The sequence below is a fragment of the Arvicanthis niloticus genome, chromosome 17 (assembly GCF_011762505.2).
Source record: "Arvicanthis niloticus isolate mArvNil1 chromosome 17, mArvNil1.pat.X, whole genome shotgun sequence".
Lineage (NCBI taxonomy): Eukaryota > Metazoa > Chordata > Mammalia > Rodentia > Muridae > Arvicanthis > Arvicanthis niloticus.
The window spans coordinates 51,910,888-51,925,293 of record NC_047674.1 but is presented as its reverse complement, the minus strand read 5'-3'; the positions used below and the strand labels follow the sequence as shown (position 1 = coordinate 51,925,293).

Genomic DNA, 14,406 nt, shown 5'->3' with positions numbered 1-14,406 from the left:
ACGTCCCCCATGCATACGGATGTCTGAATTCTGTTGCTGTCTACACTGAGAAAGGATGAGACTTACTCTTATATCTTTAGGACGTGTGCTAATATTTCCAAAAAGTCTCGGGGCAAGGAGAGAGTATACACATGGCTGGAAGTAACGGATGGTTATTGTGAAGGCAAGCAGAGAGCTGAGCTAGTCTAGTGAAGGAATAATTCACAAGAATGAATTTTCTAAGATTTCTGGAAGGTAAAAATGCCATTCAATTCCCCTGCAACTGTACCATCAGGCACAGGCCAGGCTGACTACTGCCAGCTGGCAATGAAATCGGCAGCTATTATGATGCAACTGTGCCCAGACCCTGTGACACGGGCTGCACTTACTGTCCCTTAATCAGAAGATCTGAAGATTATTCCCATAGGGGGAAAATAGAATGTGAATGGAATTCAGTAGCTGCTTTCAGAGTGAAATCATTGCAAAAGCTTGACAACACAGGCTTTGCAGAGAGGAGATTTTCATGACCATATCTCTTCTCTCTGGTGTGCCTGCCTTCCTAGTGATGACAGGGGGAGGAAGAAAACGCTTGAGGATTTTTGTGGTGCTTGCGATTGCTTACTTAGCCTTTAGAAATGTATGGATGTGAGGTCTCTGACCAGGTGTCTGAATGTCTGTGTGCCTTACTCTTTGGGGGTTCAGTGCTGATGGTGACTGTAGATGAGGAGAAAGAGGTAAAGCTAATCGGTGTTTACATTGGACCCTGATTCTCCATCTGCTGATCTTAGCCATTTGACTTCACTGTGTGTCAGACTCTTCTGAAAAAATGCGGAGAACATAAGTGCCTCAGCTTTCAGAGACAATCACACTGGCAGGATATAGTCTGATGCTTTTCCAAGGAGACACATGCGCTGTGCGCTCTTTCTCTCTCTCTCTCTCTCTCTCTCTCTCTCTCTCTCTCTCTCTCTCTGTCTCTGTCTTTCTCTTTCTCTTTCTCTGCTTATGTCTGGCACTGACTATCTTGCCCCATCCTAAGTGATGAACCAGCACTGGCTGTACAAGTGTGAGGATGAGAGGTTGGACCCCAGAACCTACATAGAAATATAAAAATGCAAGGTAAGGCATGGAGGCTTGTGACATAATCCCAGTGCTGATGAGGTAATGACCAGTGTTTCCCTGGAGCTTGCTAACCAGCCAGGCTGGCCTTGGAGAGCCCCAGGTCTGTCTTCAAGAATTTTGCACATGTATGCTCTCATGTGGGGGCATTCACACACACAGACACAGACACACACAGACACACACAGACACACACACACAGATGCACCACCGCTGCCCAGACAGAGGAAATCACTAATCCATTTGTTCTGCACAGCTCTATGTCCTAGATATTCCATGTCCCATACAGTCCTTTGGGTCTAGCTTCTTTCACTTAGCTGGATGTTTTCAAAGTTTGTTATTTATCAGCAATCATTTCTCTCTTTTTTTCTGCTTTTTTTGACCACTTTTTTTCAACACAACTCAAGCGACATGAAAATTTTTTTATGCTCTTCTTTATTGCCAAGTGGTATGTAGTGTGTGACAAAACTGGCACTCAGTGATACAATGTGATCAGCTCACTTTCATGCAGAACTGTGTGGCCAGGTGGAATCTGAATCTGTGCCTTCCCAGAATGCCACAGACTTCCCATCACAGAGAACCTATACATTCCACCTTTGAATTACTTGCTTCATTTAAAGAGTGGAGGGAGGTAGACCCCACTAGATTATTTCTTTTTCCATAGTTTTCATGTGAAGATGAATAGATGGGAAATACTTCATTAACCATGATGGAAATGCTTTATGCAATGCATGGACCAAATCAACAAAACACATAGGGATAACAAGTTGAGAAGAAAAAAAGTTAAGCACTTTGATTTTGGCCAAGGAAATTTGATGCTGAGCTGGTTTGATACAGAGAGAGGGAGGGACAAAGCTTTCCTGGTTGTCTTTGAAGATGTCTTTGATCTTACAATGTGGCAACAGAGCTGAGCAGTATTTTATTTTTACTTAAGGCAAGAAATTGTGGTGTAATTACAGCAAGACTTTCTTATAAAACACAAGTGCAGTTTCGTTTAGAAGACAGAGGGGGATGAAGCTATTCAGTCCATAAGAATACCCGCCTTTGTCTTACACTGGTTGTGACTGTTGCTTTATGTGCCACTTCAAGCCACAGCAGATGAGAGTGTATTCCAGTCTCATAGCAGGCTCAGATCAGGGAGGCTGCGGGACTTGCAGACTTCCTCACATGCGGAATATGGCACAGTTAGAGAGTTGAACACAGATGACCAGATTATCTTCCTATTCCAAACTTAGACGTTCTGTTTGGTTTAGGACCCCAGAACAAGGGACCGAGGTACATATTTTCCACACCAAAGCAGATCTGGCTTCCAGGTTCTCCCAGCATCTCTCAGTCCCTAACTGGAATACCTTGCTTCCAATTTTGAACTTTTTAGCCCAGGGGCTGTGTAGCCGCTTGTATTACAAACATTAATCACAGCCCCCCAAAACTGTTTGCATTAGAGTGCCTGCATGTGGATTCTGGAAGCCTGCCCCCACTTGGTTCTGATTGGTAAATAAAGATGCCGGCAGCCAATGGATGAGCAGGGCAGACAGAGGCGGGACTTGAGAATTTCCTGGTTTGGGAATGAGGTGAGAAGGAAGGAGATCAGCCTGAGAAGGTACTGGACAGAGAAGCACAGCAACCACACGAAGGAGCCAGGGGAGTGCAGCTCAGCTGGGAGGCACTCTGTCCAAAACAGCCAAGGTAGAATGTAGAATTTAGTAAGTGATAACTCAGGGTTATCGGCGGGAGGTGGATTAACCACATTGAGGTTAGGCAGTGGTCCAGGTATTGTGCTGTTTAAGGTGTGTTAAAATATAAAGGTTATGTTTGTGTTTCATTCGGGAACCAAGAATACTGGGGCAGATAGCAAGGAACCCACCACGCCACGGATTTATCATTTAAAAATTATTACTACAAGGCTGGGCCGCCCTTCCCCCAGAGGCTCCTCCCTGTATAATCCAGACATTTTTTCTCTCACTCTCTTCTTCTCTTCTCTCCCTGTGTGTGCCCTTTGTCTCTTCCTCCCCTACCCCTTCTTTCCCCTTCATGACTTCCCTGGCCTCCATCTTTGGAACCATTGATTTGTCTGCTCGAGAGCAACTCCCCAGTAAACCTGCGTTTAATGTAATCTAATCTGGCTTGAATTGGCTCATTTCACCGGCAGAGGAAAAATATCCTATCATGTTCTACTCTGTGAATCTAAGCACAGGCATGGTCCTGTTACATGTTCAACGAATGTGTTGTTAAATGTCCACGACATGAGTTAGTAACCTGTATGACTCACGGATTAATTTGAGTAGAAATCGTTTTCTATATCGTAAGCCAACTAAATGCTTAAAAAATGAAGTAAAATACCAAACATATAATTTTGGCTGAAAATGTTATGACTGAAAAAAAAAAAGATCCCTGCATAGTGTATCCATGATAACATATTGATGCAGACTGATGCTTGAGAACGCATGGCTCTATAACCATCTCAGCATACCCTGCCTAACACAACGTAGATGACTTCATTTTCCAGTATCAAAAGGTTGATCTAAATGAAACCAGATCAGATAAAAGAGGATTAAAACCATAAGGAAAGAATGAGAATCAGAGCTTTTCAATTCCCAAACTGCCCGGGTAAGTTCTGATATCACACCCTGCAGACTGGGGTCTTTCTCCTTCTCAGTGGTACCTAGAAGCAGCCAGAGGAACAATCCACTTTTCTGTGTTGCTTCCCCACCACATCAGAGGAAAAAGGAAAGAGGTCGATTTATATCCACATAGCAATGAACCTGTCATGGGGATGCAGATCCTGTCAGCCTAGACTAGCCACAGGACCCATCATAGCTGCAGGATTCTGCAAGGGTTGGAACATTCTGCTCTACTGCCAAATGGTAATTCCACAAGAAAACGCACAGACACTTTTTGTTTGGTTGTTGATTTTGAGACAGGGTTTCTCTGTGTAGTCCTGGCACGTCCTAGAACTCACTCTGTAGATCAGGCTGGCTTCAAACTTTCAGAAATTCAACTGCCTCTGTCTCCAAATGGGGGATTAAAAGCATACACCACAGCTGGGCGGTGACCACATAGACATTCTGAAAGCCAAATACAAAGTCTGTACTGCTAGCCAGTTGCTATATAAGGAACTTACCCAAATCTAGAAGCCCCAAGCTTTACTGCGTTTTGTGGTTGATTGCTTTGCTTTGTTTTATGTACACACAAAAAAACCAACCAAACCAAAAGAAAAACAAACAAACAAAACCCACCTTGGTTAGCAAAAACAACTACCAAGAAACAAAACTACAGAAGCCAAAAAAAGCAAGGTTAAGTAAGTGCACTTAGGGAGTTTCCTGGGTCCTGGATATGGACTAGGTCTTCCATGACTTTGGCCTTTGTATCTGTTTGGCAGGTGTTGGTGCCTATGCGCTGGGTTCTAAGGCCTCAATGGGGCCTCTAACATGGTGTCACTTGTGCTAAGTTCTGGGGGCATGTTATACCACCAACAGACATTTCTATTTTTATTATTTTGAAAGAAAAAAATGTGATCCGACAGCCTACTGGGTACAGTTCACACCTGTCCCATTTGAATGTGGTATGAATAATGGTCGGCATCCCAGGGTTGTGTGAAGCTCAGTTCCTCCTGAGAAGAGTAGGTTCTAGCTGCACTGCAAGTCAGTTCGCAGGTCACCATTAAGCTCAACTTAGAATGCGTACAGAGGCAGCTTCAGGCCCATATCAACTTCTTTTGGTCGTCCCCTAAAACCTGAAAGATAAAAGCAGACGTTGAACACCCTGTCGCTCATTGTTAACAGCAAATAGCAGAGCGGGGGTGGGCTGGGGTGGGGGTTGTAACCTGGGAAGAAGGAAAAAGAAAAAATAGGCAAAACCATTACAAACAGGTAAAGTTAGAAAACTCCCGTTGCTTGGAGAGGTATTATTAGTATCATTGAGCCAGGAATCTGAGATGGTAATCACATAGGCTAAAGAGCAAATAAAACCACTTGCTCCGGGGGGTCCAAATATGCCTTGAGAAATACTCACTGGACTTGATCTTTGTATCCCAGTGACCGAGTCAACATGAAAACCTGGAGGTCTGTAAGTTGCAGCACAGAAAGTGGGCAAGACTATACACCCCCAAAGCTCACCTTCAGTAATGCACTTACGCCTGGAAGGCTACATCCTCTCAGGTTCCATAGTCATCATGAACAGCGCCACTTGCTAGGGAATCAAGTACTCAGATATGTGAGTCTAAGAGAATATTCCTCTCTCAAGCCACCACAGCCTTCTCACATGGAAAACCCTATAGATTTAGAAATCCCACAATGAAAATACTAATTTTTATAGGATGCTTCTATAAAGGCTCACATAGCCCATAGAGTCTATTGAATAACACACATACGTTGACTTAGAATAGTCTCATGGACTTCTCATACATTTCCCCCCATTACAAGTACCTTAGTCTTCTTGCTTCCATTATTATCTTCAGTTTTGTTTATCACACGCTAAGAAGAATTTTCATCCTTGGCAACTTTGATTTCTTGTGGGGAAAAAAAAAGGCTAACTAGTAAGCACTGTGAACCATTCTCTATCAGCAATCCTGAGGTAAATTTTAGGAGTATGTTTTCACGTAAAACGTTTGTTTTATTACTATTCTTACTTGAGAACTCCATACACAAAGACAATACATTTTGATCGTACCCATCTCTCACATCCCCCACCTCCAACTCTTTTCAAGGCTCCTCGGTATCTCCTCTCTCAAATTTACATCGTCTTCTGTTGCTTTTTAACACATAAGCTACTGAGTCTGATTAGTGTTGCCCACATGTACATGGGTATAGGGCTGACCACTAGAGCATGAGCCATCCAACAATGGCCATGTCCCTGAAGAACACTGACCCTCCCCACTGCAGCTACCAACAGCCTGTAGCTCCTGTAGCTCCTCAACCAGGTTTAGGGTCTTGTAAGCCCTCCCCCCATTCCTCTGGAATGTTGACTGGTTTTATCTTGTGCAAGTCTTCTACAGGCAACCATAGCCTTTGAGAGTCCTGGGCACAGAATCCTGGTCAGATCCAGAAGATACTGTTTGCAGCAGAGTTCCTGGTCCTATGGCAGTCTTTCAATTCCTTCTTTTAAAATAGCAAAGTCAAACTAAAACTCTATCAGCCAGCCTTGTTCTGTGCTCTTGAGAAGACATAGATACCTAGTGGGCACTCTATAATCCCAAGTTGTCCTGGGTCATGGACCCTCACATGGTATCTGGGATAGATAAAGATGAAAAGGCTTGTCCTTTTCCTCTTCTCTCTCTGCACACAGGGCCTTTTCTCTCTTTCTCTCTCCCTCTTCTACCCCTTCCCCCTCTTCCCTCATGGCAACTTCCCTGGCCTTGGTACTTGGGGGTCAGTGAACTTTGATTTATACGCAAGGTGATAAATCCATGACTAGGGACAAGAAGTGTTGATGATATCTAACAGATCTAACCCAATAGTCTCCAGCAAGGGCAGCAAGGAGGCAATTCTAGGCAGAAACAAAATAGAAGCAGCCACACCCAGCCTGGTTCACTTGGTAGCTGGCATCCCAGGTACTACAGAAACATCCATATCCCAAGACCTCAGGCTGACCACCTGCCCAGATCCCAGAGCCTCCCAACCAAATATACAAACCTGTATAAGATTCATCTAAGAACTGAGGAAGCCCTGTGGCAGGTCCTACTTTTGTAGGTCTCAGCTCATTAACAAATCGAAGAAGTATCAAAAGCACCATAAATGGAGCCAGCCATGTTTGTGCATGCCTGTAATGTCTGGATTTGGGATGTGGGCAGAGGAGGATCAGTAGTTCAAAGCCAGCATTATCAGATAGTAAGTTTCATGCCAGACTGAACAACAGGACATCTAATAATGATCCAATATAAACATCACAGAGGTAAAGAGACTCCACTCCAGCAAACACAAATCCCTTCCCTTCTTTTCACTCTCATAGACTGTTTGTATAAAAGAATTTATTCCTGTATATTTTTCTCCATGGCTAAACCCTCATCTTTGGGCCTAATATATAAAGGGCATACTACAGTTTAACTAGTAAATCTAACTTAAAAATCTGTAATTAGGGGCTGGAGAGATGGGTCAGTGCTCTCCCAAGGACCTCTTCCCAAGGACTGGAATTCGATTCCCAGTACCCATGTGGCAGCTCAAAACTGTAATTTTAGTTTCAGGGAATCTGACACCGTCACACACACACATACCAGCAAGAAGTACACCAATGCACATAAAATAAAAATAAGTCATTAAAGATTGTTTTTTTTAAGTCTGTAATTAATAACTAGATTTGGACACTTTTTTTTCTTTCAGTCAGTTAAACAGCTGTGTGTGTGTTGGGGGGGAGGTTGGATGAAAATGTCCTCCATGGGCTCAGGTATTTGAATGTGGTCAGCAGTTGGTGGCACTGTTTGGGAAGTAGTGCAGCATTTGCTGGTGGAAGTATGTTACTTAGGGTGGGCTTTTAGAGTTCACAGCCTCAGCCTACTGCCAGTGCACTCTCTCTGTTTTCTGTCTGCTGTTTAAGATACGAGCTCTCAGCTTCCTACTCCTGCAGCCACAGTTCCCTGCCATGATGGAGCTTTATCTCTTGGGAACCATAAGCTGAAACAAACTCTTCCATGTCTAAGTTGCTTTGGTCATAGTGTTTTAATCACAGCAAGAGAAAAGTAAGCCATGTAATAAGCTCTTCAAATATTTTAGTAGACTCATGGATATACATTCACATGTAAATGTACATAACCCAGAAATGCAGACAGATGCAGACCGGATAGCTCCCATTACCATCCTCAACTTGTCGGGTTTTAAGAAGTCTGTCCTATTCCTCCATGGGCAAGAAAAACAGAGGCTAGAGCAAGAAGTCCCTGAAAATTCAGGAGAGCCAAGATTTGCATTTCCCTCAGGAAGTGCACTTATTGCCAGTGTCTTTCTCAACCAGTCAGACAGCCGAGGCCTCCAATTGGATCCAATCCAATTACTTATGGGACTTCAATGCAGTCTTGGAGCTACTCCAGCCTTTACGGGGGGCATCCAATGCTCACCAGTCTCTTGCCAGTGCAAAGGAACACCAGACTCAAAAGACAAAAGACAGAAGCCAGAAAGATTTGATGTTTAATGCAAAGCACCAATGCTAAGAGGAAACCAATTCCTTAAGACAGAGGGACCCCAAGGGGGCTAAAAGAGCCTCTCCTGCATCCCTCAAGGTCTCTGGAGAGTTATCAGCACTTCCTTTCTGGCTCCCCATCTGCTCTAGTATGTTTGAAACTGCTAGGAGATTACAACCAACCTGATTTTGTAGCTCTTGGTTTGACTTGCACTACTACAAGCAGATAGAAGTCTGGATTGAAGACTGTACAGGACACTGTACTCCACCACCTCACAGCTCATACCTGACTTATCTGGCCACTTAAAGTTTGGCTGAGATTCAGCAAAGCATTCTAAGGGTGAGTTATGATATAGATTACAGTTCTCTGGTTCATCATGAGTGAAGAAACCCTCAGACCCATCTTAAAACACTATGAAGGCAGCTTTAGCCAAACCTAAAAGGTCTTCTTTGGGTGGCCACCATCCTGAGAATGGTGTAGTGGATCTAAGCAAGGCACTAACAGATCAGAGAAAGGCAAGGAGCAGAATGCATCAGATGTCTCTGTGCCTCAATGCCAGGTCTCCTCAGCCCCATGGAGTTCAGCAAATCCAGACAAGCTCAAGCCCATCTGTTTACTACACTGACCATGCAAAGCTGTAGAGCCTACATGAAACATGAAAGGTTAACTCTTATTGGATTCTGGTGGATAAACAATGACTCCATTGTTAGGAGAACCATAGGATCCCATGGCCTTGCTGGGCTTTCTCTCAGAACTTAATGGCAAATATTCCATTGTCCTAAGACTCAAAAAACAGACTATGTGCAGCTATTTACCTGGCACAAAACCAGATGTGCATTTATTTTATTCATTAATTTATTTATTTTATTCATTAATTTATTTATTCATCTCTCATACAATGCATTCCAACCCCAGTTCCCCTCCCCCAACTCCCTCCCCACCTTCCCTCTCCACTGCATCTCTGCTTCATTTTGGAAGGGAGCAGGTCTCCCAGGGACATCCCAAAGACATGGCATAACAAGAGTAAAAATATTGTCTCTGTCAAACTATAAGTAAAGATACTTTGAGTCAAAAGAGTGTTTCCCCCTTAACTAAAATACAAATTGATGTACAATGATTAACTATCCCCAACAGGAAGATGCTTCCCTGGGTATAACAGAGTGCAGGAATAAATGCAGCAAGGGAACCTGTCCCCACCAGTGTCATAAAACACTGTTTTATCCACATTTCTGAGCACCAGGTATGGCTGCAGGTCTAGTCAAGTATCATATTTTAAAAATACAAAACATCTAGAAATGGTCTAATTCTTCAGTGTCTCGAACTGTAGTTCTTTTGCAAAAGAATTTTTAAGTATGTTGTCTTCACAGTGAATTTAATATACCAATATTTCTATTAAAGTGACATTTCTATTTAAAGTTTTGATATGGCTATGTACAAAGCCAAATTCCGATGTTTTATCAACTTTTTCAAAATCATCTGAACCCTTTCTGTAAACTTTGAATGGAGATTTCTGTGCTCCTGCCAGTGAAATCTGGTGCACGGTCTTCAGATTTGAAACGCGTGTGCCACTAGGACGTCTTCAGGTCGAGGTGCTGGGATGATAGTAGCTGGTTGGGTAACTTCACTCCTCTAGAAGGTTCTGAATCTCTTGAGTCCCAACGAAGGTCAAGCTCTTTGTTTATATTCAATTCGGCACCTCCCTGCTGGCTGGGGGACACCCACCAGATGTAGAGAGCTCTAAAAGCAGAGATGCAGAAGCGATACAGAAACTAAGAGACAAAAGCCAACAATTTTAGACCTAAGTCTTCTGGCATTGTGATTTCTTCTAAAAGGTACAGAGTGGAGGCCAGAAGGTTGAGAAATGTTCATCTGGCTGAGTTTCAGAACATCAAGCATCCACTTGACCATTTGAGGAGCAGAGCAGAGAAAGATACCTTATTCTAATAATCTCTCGGTTCCACATACACTCACGGGGCTTACAGGCTCACCTGCTCCCTACCCTTCTTTATCCCTACTTTATCAGACTGAAGAGAATGCCATAAATAAACAAGGCTCTTAATACATCCATGGCTCAAAAGCTATGACAGCTCGTAGCTGAATGTACACTTTATGTTCAGACAACATAGCACTGATACAGATATCCAGCACGAGCCAGCCAAAAGATGGCTGACACCACATACCCAGGGGACGGAATCAGTTAATGATGGTTGACAGCAAATGCCTGGGGAATCCAAAAGGAAAACAGGGATATAATGATATATGACTCTTCCAGATAGAATGCCACTTTTATGCAACTCTACAGAAACATGACCTTTGAGTTGGAGGTGAGTATCTCTGCCTTCCCTTTCTCCTCCCAGTGTCAGTACTGGAACGCTTGATAACCCTGTTTGGAGTGAGTTGTGTGTCTGGAACAACCTCGCTGGAGGAAGTATGTCACTGGGGGGGTGGGCTCTAAGATAGAAAATCCTGGCCTACTTCCGGTTTGCTCTTTCTGCTTCATGCTTGCTTGAGATGTAACTCCCAGATTCTTTTTCCTGCTGATATCCTTGCTGCTTGCTGCCATGCCCTCAAGCCTTCATGAGCCTTTGTCACTCTTGAACCTTAAGCCCAAAGAAACACTCCCTTTTACGACTTACCTCAGCCGTGGTAAATCACCAAGGCAACAGAAAAGCAACTCATACACCTTCCTTCCCGCAGCCTATGTGGTAGTCTGCTTGTGTGCCTGTGCCCAACTGTGTGTGGCCCATGCATGCCAACCTGTGTGCCAGTAATTACAGTATGTCTTACCTTTATATGACTCCTTACATTCTCCTTAGCCTTCCAGTCTTCTATAACCCCCACCCCCTTTTTTTCCTGGCTCTGGTGTATGGACCTAACACCCCATTTACATTTAATCACAGGGTGAAAAATGGCACCTGTAACAGGTGCTTGAAAACTACCTGGAGTTGGTAGGCAGACAGGTCACACTGTTGCATGACCATCCTTTGAGGGTTTTGTTTTTCCTTAAGATAGAGGAATGCCTTCGAATGTGAGGTGTGGGGAGGGGTGTCAATGCACTGCTAAAAGCATAGAAAGAACTCTAGATATTTAGAAAATAGAAAGGACTTTAGATATATAAAAGGCTTCATCAGCCTTGAGCTTTGGGGTCAATGAAGAGTGAGAAAAGAGAAGGGAAATAAAATTTAGGTAACTGGCCTTTTAGTTCCTAGTTTGGACACAAACTTTTTTGGGGGTGGGGCACAGAATTGATTCCTTAACTCTAGTATTAGAACAGATTACATAGTTCCCATGAAGTAGAACTCATAGTTATACATAAAGACATATGCACTTCTCTAGAAGGAGATGCTTAGAATTTTGTTGTCTAAGGATTTGTACCCTAAAAATGGTGCATTGGAACAAAATCGTCTGAACCAGTAATATGCGTGCCCAATACGGAAGTTGTCTCATGGATGGGTGCCACAAAACCAACATCAGGCCACTGGGACAGCATGTAGCTTACTTAAAGCTTTGCTCTATCTCCTCGTTATTTAGTTCATAGTGAGAGAGAAATAAAATTATATTGATTTTATACAAAGTAATCACCTGTATGTGTCTGTTCACATTAGTGCAGGTGTCTGTCAAGGCCAGAGGAGCCTGGAACTGGAATTAAAGGCAGTTGTAAGCTGCTGACATAGGTGCCAGAAACTTAACTTAGGTCCTTTGCAAGAGCAGCACGCACTCTTAATCGCGGGGCCATCTCTCCAGCCCCAGTAAGTACATTCCTTAATAGCTCGTTTGGAATACACTGGCCATACTTGCCAATCCCTAGCACCTTACAAATAGGAAAAAAGGAGACAAAAACACTGGACAACTCAATCTTAGAACTGAGGTCTCTAGTCTTGGATTTCTCCTATGATGCAAATAAATCTCTAAGGAAAAAACAGGTTTACATTCGACAGGTCCCAAGTTCTTGACCTCTGTAATCTCTAAACAATGTTCAAAATTTGGAGTCCATTTCCTACACTAAAGATTTGTTTATTTTTATTTTTGCCTCTCTCTCTCTGTGTGTGTGTGTGTGTGTGTGTGTGTGTGTGTGTGTGTGTGTGTATGAATGCTGTGCCCACAGAGGCCTGAAGAGGTCATTGAACCCTTGAAACTAGAGTTTCAGGTGGTTGTGAGCCACCATGTGGATGCTGGGAAAAAAACCATGAACCTTCACCAAAGTACCCAGTGCTCTTAATTGCTGAGCTACCTCTCCAGCCCCTTCCTAATCTTTTTGATCAATTCATTCTCTAATTATCCTAATTCTATTAATTACATAATTCCCATTGTTTTTCTCTTCCTACAGTAAGGATGATGTAAGGAGATGCTCCCTCTGTGAGACCATGGGAATTCATTTAGACACCAACCTTTTACAAATTAGATAACATTTCTTTAAATAGTATTCTCGCTATTTACACATAAATATCCAAACATAAATATATGCTATTCAAACATAAATAAGAACATGCATGAAGTAGCATAAGAAACTAAATGCAGCCATAAGAGTTCTTAGCTAGATAGTGCTAAGAGAATTCTCAAGGAACTGGTGAGGACTGGTTCATGCAGCTTTCATAAATGTCTCCTTTCTGGTGTGGTAGGCAAGCTGTTGGAGAAACAGTGAATGTTGAATCAATTCTGGGGAAAAGTGTGACATCTACCTTGAAGGACCAGAATCTAGTTTTTTGGTTTGGTTTGGTTTAGATTTGTTTTAACTTTTATTTATGTGTATGCGTGGGGCTATGTACAAATGTGCACAGGTACCCACAGAGGCCACTGTAGAGAGAATATCTTGTGTCTGTATGGATGTAGAACCTGTCAATAGTAAATCTGATGGCCTATAGCGTAGGCAGGAAATAGGGAGGTGGAACATCCGGGAGGCAGAAAAGATTATGGTATAATACCAGGCACGGGAGATTTGCCTGGGGGAAGATGTGACTAAAAGGATGCATGGTACCTGAGCATAGGTGACCAGCCACATGGCAGAATGTAGATTATAAAAAATGGGTTGTTCTATGTTATGAGCTAGTCAGAGAAAAGCTTAGCAATATAGTCAAGGTATTTGTAAACATCTTTTGAGTCTGAGTCTTATTTCTGATAGCATGGGGGTAAATGGAAGAACCAGGTCTAATTTCTACCGGCCAGAAGAGGGCAAGATACCCTGAGCTGGAGTTATGATTATGTGCCATCTGATGTAAATGCTTGGAACCAATTCCAGTCATCTACTAGCACTTGCTCTTGACCATAGAGCTGTCTCTCTAGCACCAGGACCTAGTTTGCAGAAAGCCTGGCTCTAACCTTTGTTCTGTAAAATGCACAGCAGGCTTTTGAGGGCTCTCCAGAGGGTATTTAGTACTACCCCTCACAGTAAGTTTCTGAGACATCTTCATCACTGATGCTTGTTCTTTAAGACAGAAGTGCAATTTATTAAATGGAGAAGCTATATCACATCCCTTGCAAGCCTCGTGGATCACTGAAGAAAGAGGGTGGAAAGAGTGTAAGATCCAGAAGATGGTAGGTGACCAGGAAACTGCTTCCTAGACATAACAGGGATGCTGAATATATGAGCAGACAGTGGTTAAACTCTAGCATGGAGACAGGGTGTGGGTTGGGGGTATAGAGTGCAAAGTCCCACCCTTAGCTGAAGAGCTATTGGTAATTGATAATTGCTACCAGAAGACACCGTAACCTGCTCTCGCTCTCTCTCTCCCTCCCCCTTGTCTCCCTCTCCCTTTCTCCCCCTCTTCCTCTTCCCCTCTCTCTTTATTTATTAAATATATGACATTTTGCCTGCATGTATTCCTGCATGCCAGAAGAGGGCAGCATTTTTCATTGTGGATGGTTATGAGCCACCATGTGGGTGCCGGGAATTGAACTCAGGAGCTCTGGAAGAGTTAAGAGTGCTCTTAACTCTTAAGAAGGTTAAGAGTGCTCTTAACCTCTGAGTCATCTCTCCAATCCAAGACAGTTCCCTTTAAGGGTATGACCACTGAGTGGGTCTAACATGTTTCAATGAATGGCCATACACCCAAAAGTGTATAGGCAGTACTAACTGGACGTTATATGTTCAATTAAAAAAAAAAAAAAGACATAAAAGTTGGGTCAATAAAGAATTCGGGGGTGTGGATCTTGGAGGTGAGGGAGAAGGATGAATATGATCAAAATACAATGCAGGAGATCCTCAAAGA

General features: G+C 43.1%; 1 protein-coding gene across 2 annotated transcripts in view; it reads right to left on the bottom strand.

Annotated features, from left to right (window-relative positions):
- Nucleotides 1–9,165: 9,165 nt before the first annotated feature.
- Nucleotides 9,166–14,406, bottom strand: part of Cyp39a1 (cytochrome P450 family 39 subfamily A member 1) — a 74,475-nt gene continuing 69,234 nt past the window's right edge. For both annotated transcript variants that reach the window (XM_034521098.2, XM_034521099.2), the window contains one exon: nt 9,166–9,937. In XM_034521098.2, coding sequence (XP_034376989.1) covers nt 9,866–9,937 — 72 coding nt within the window. In that variant the 3' untranslated portion in view covers nt 9,166–9,865. The remainder of the gene's footprint in view (nt 9,938–14,406) is intronic.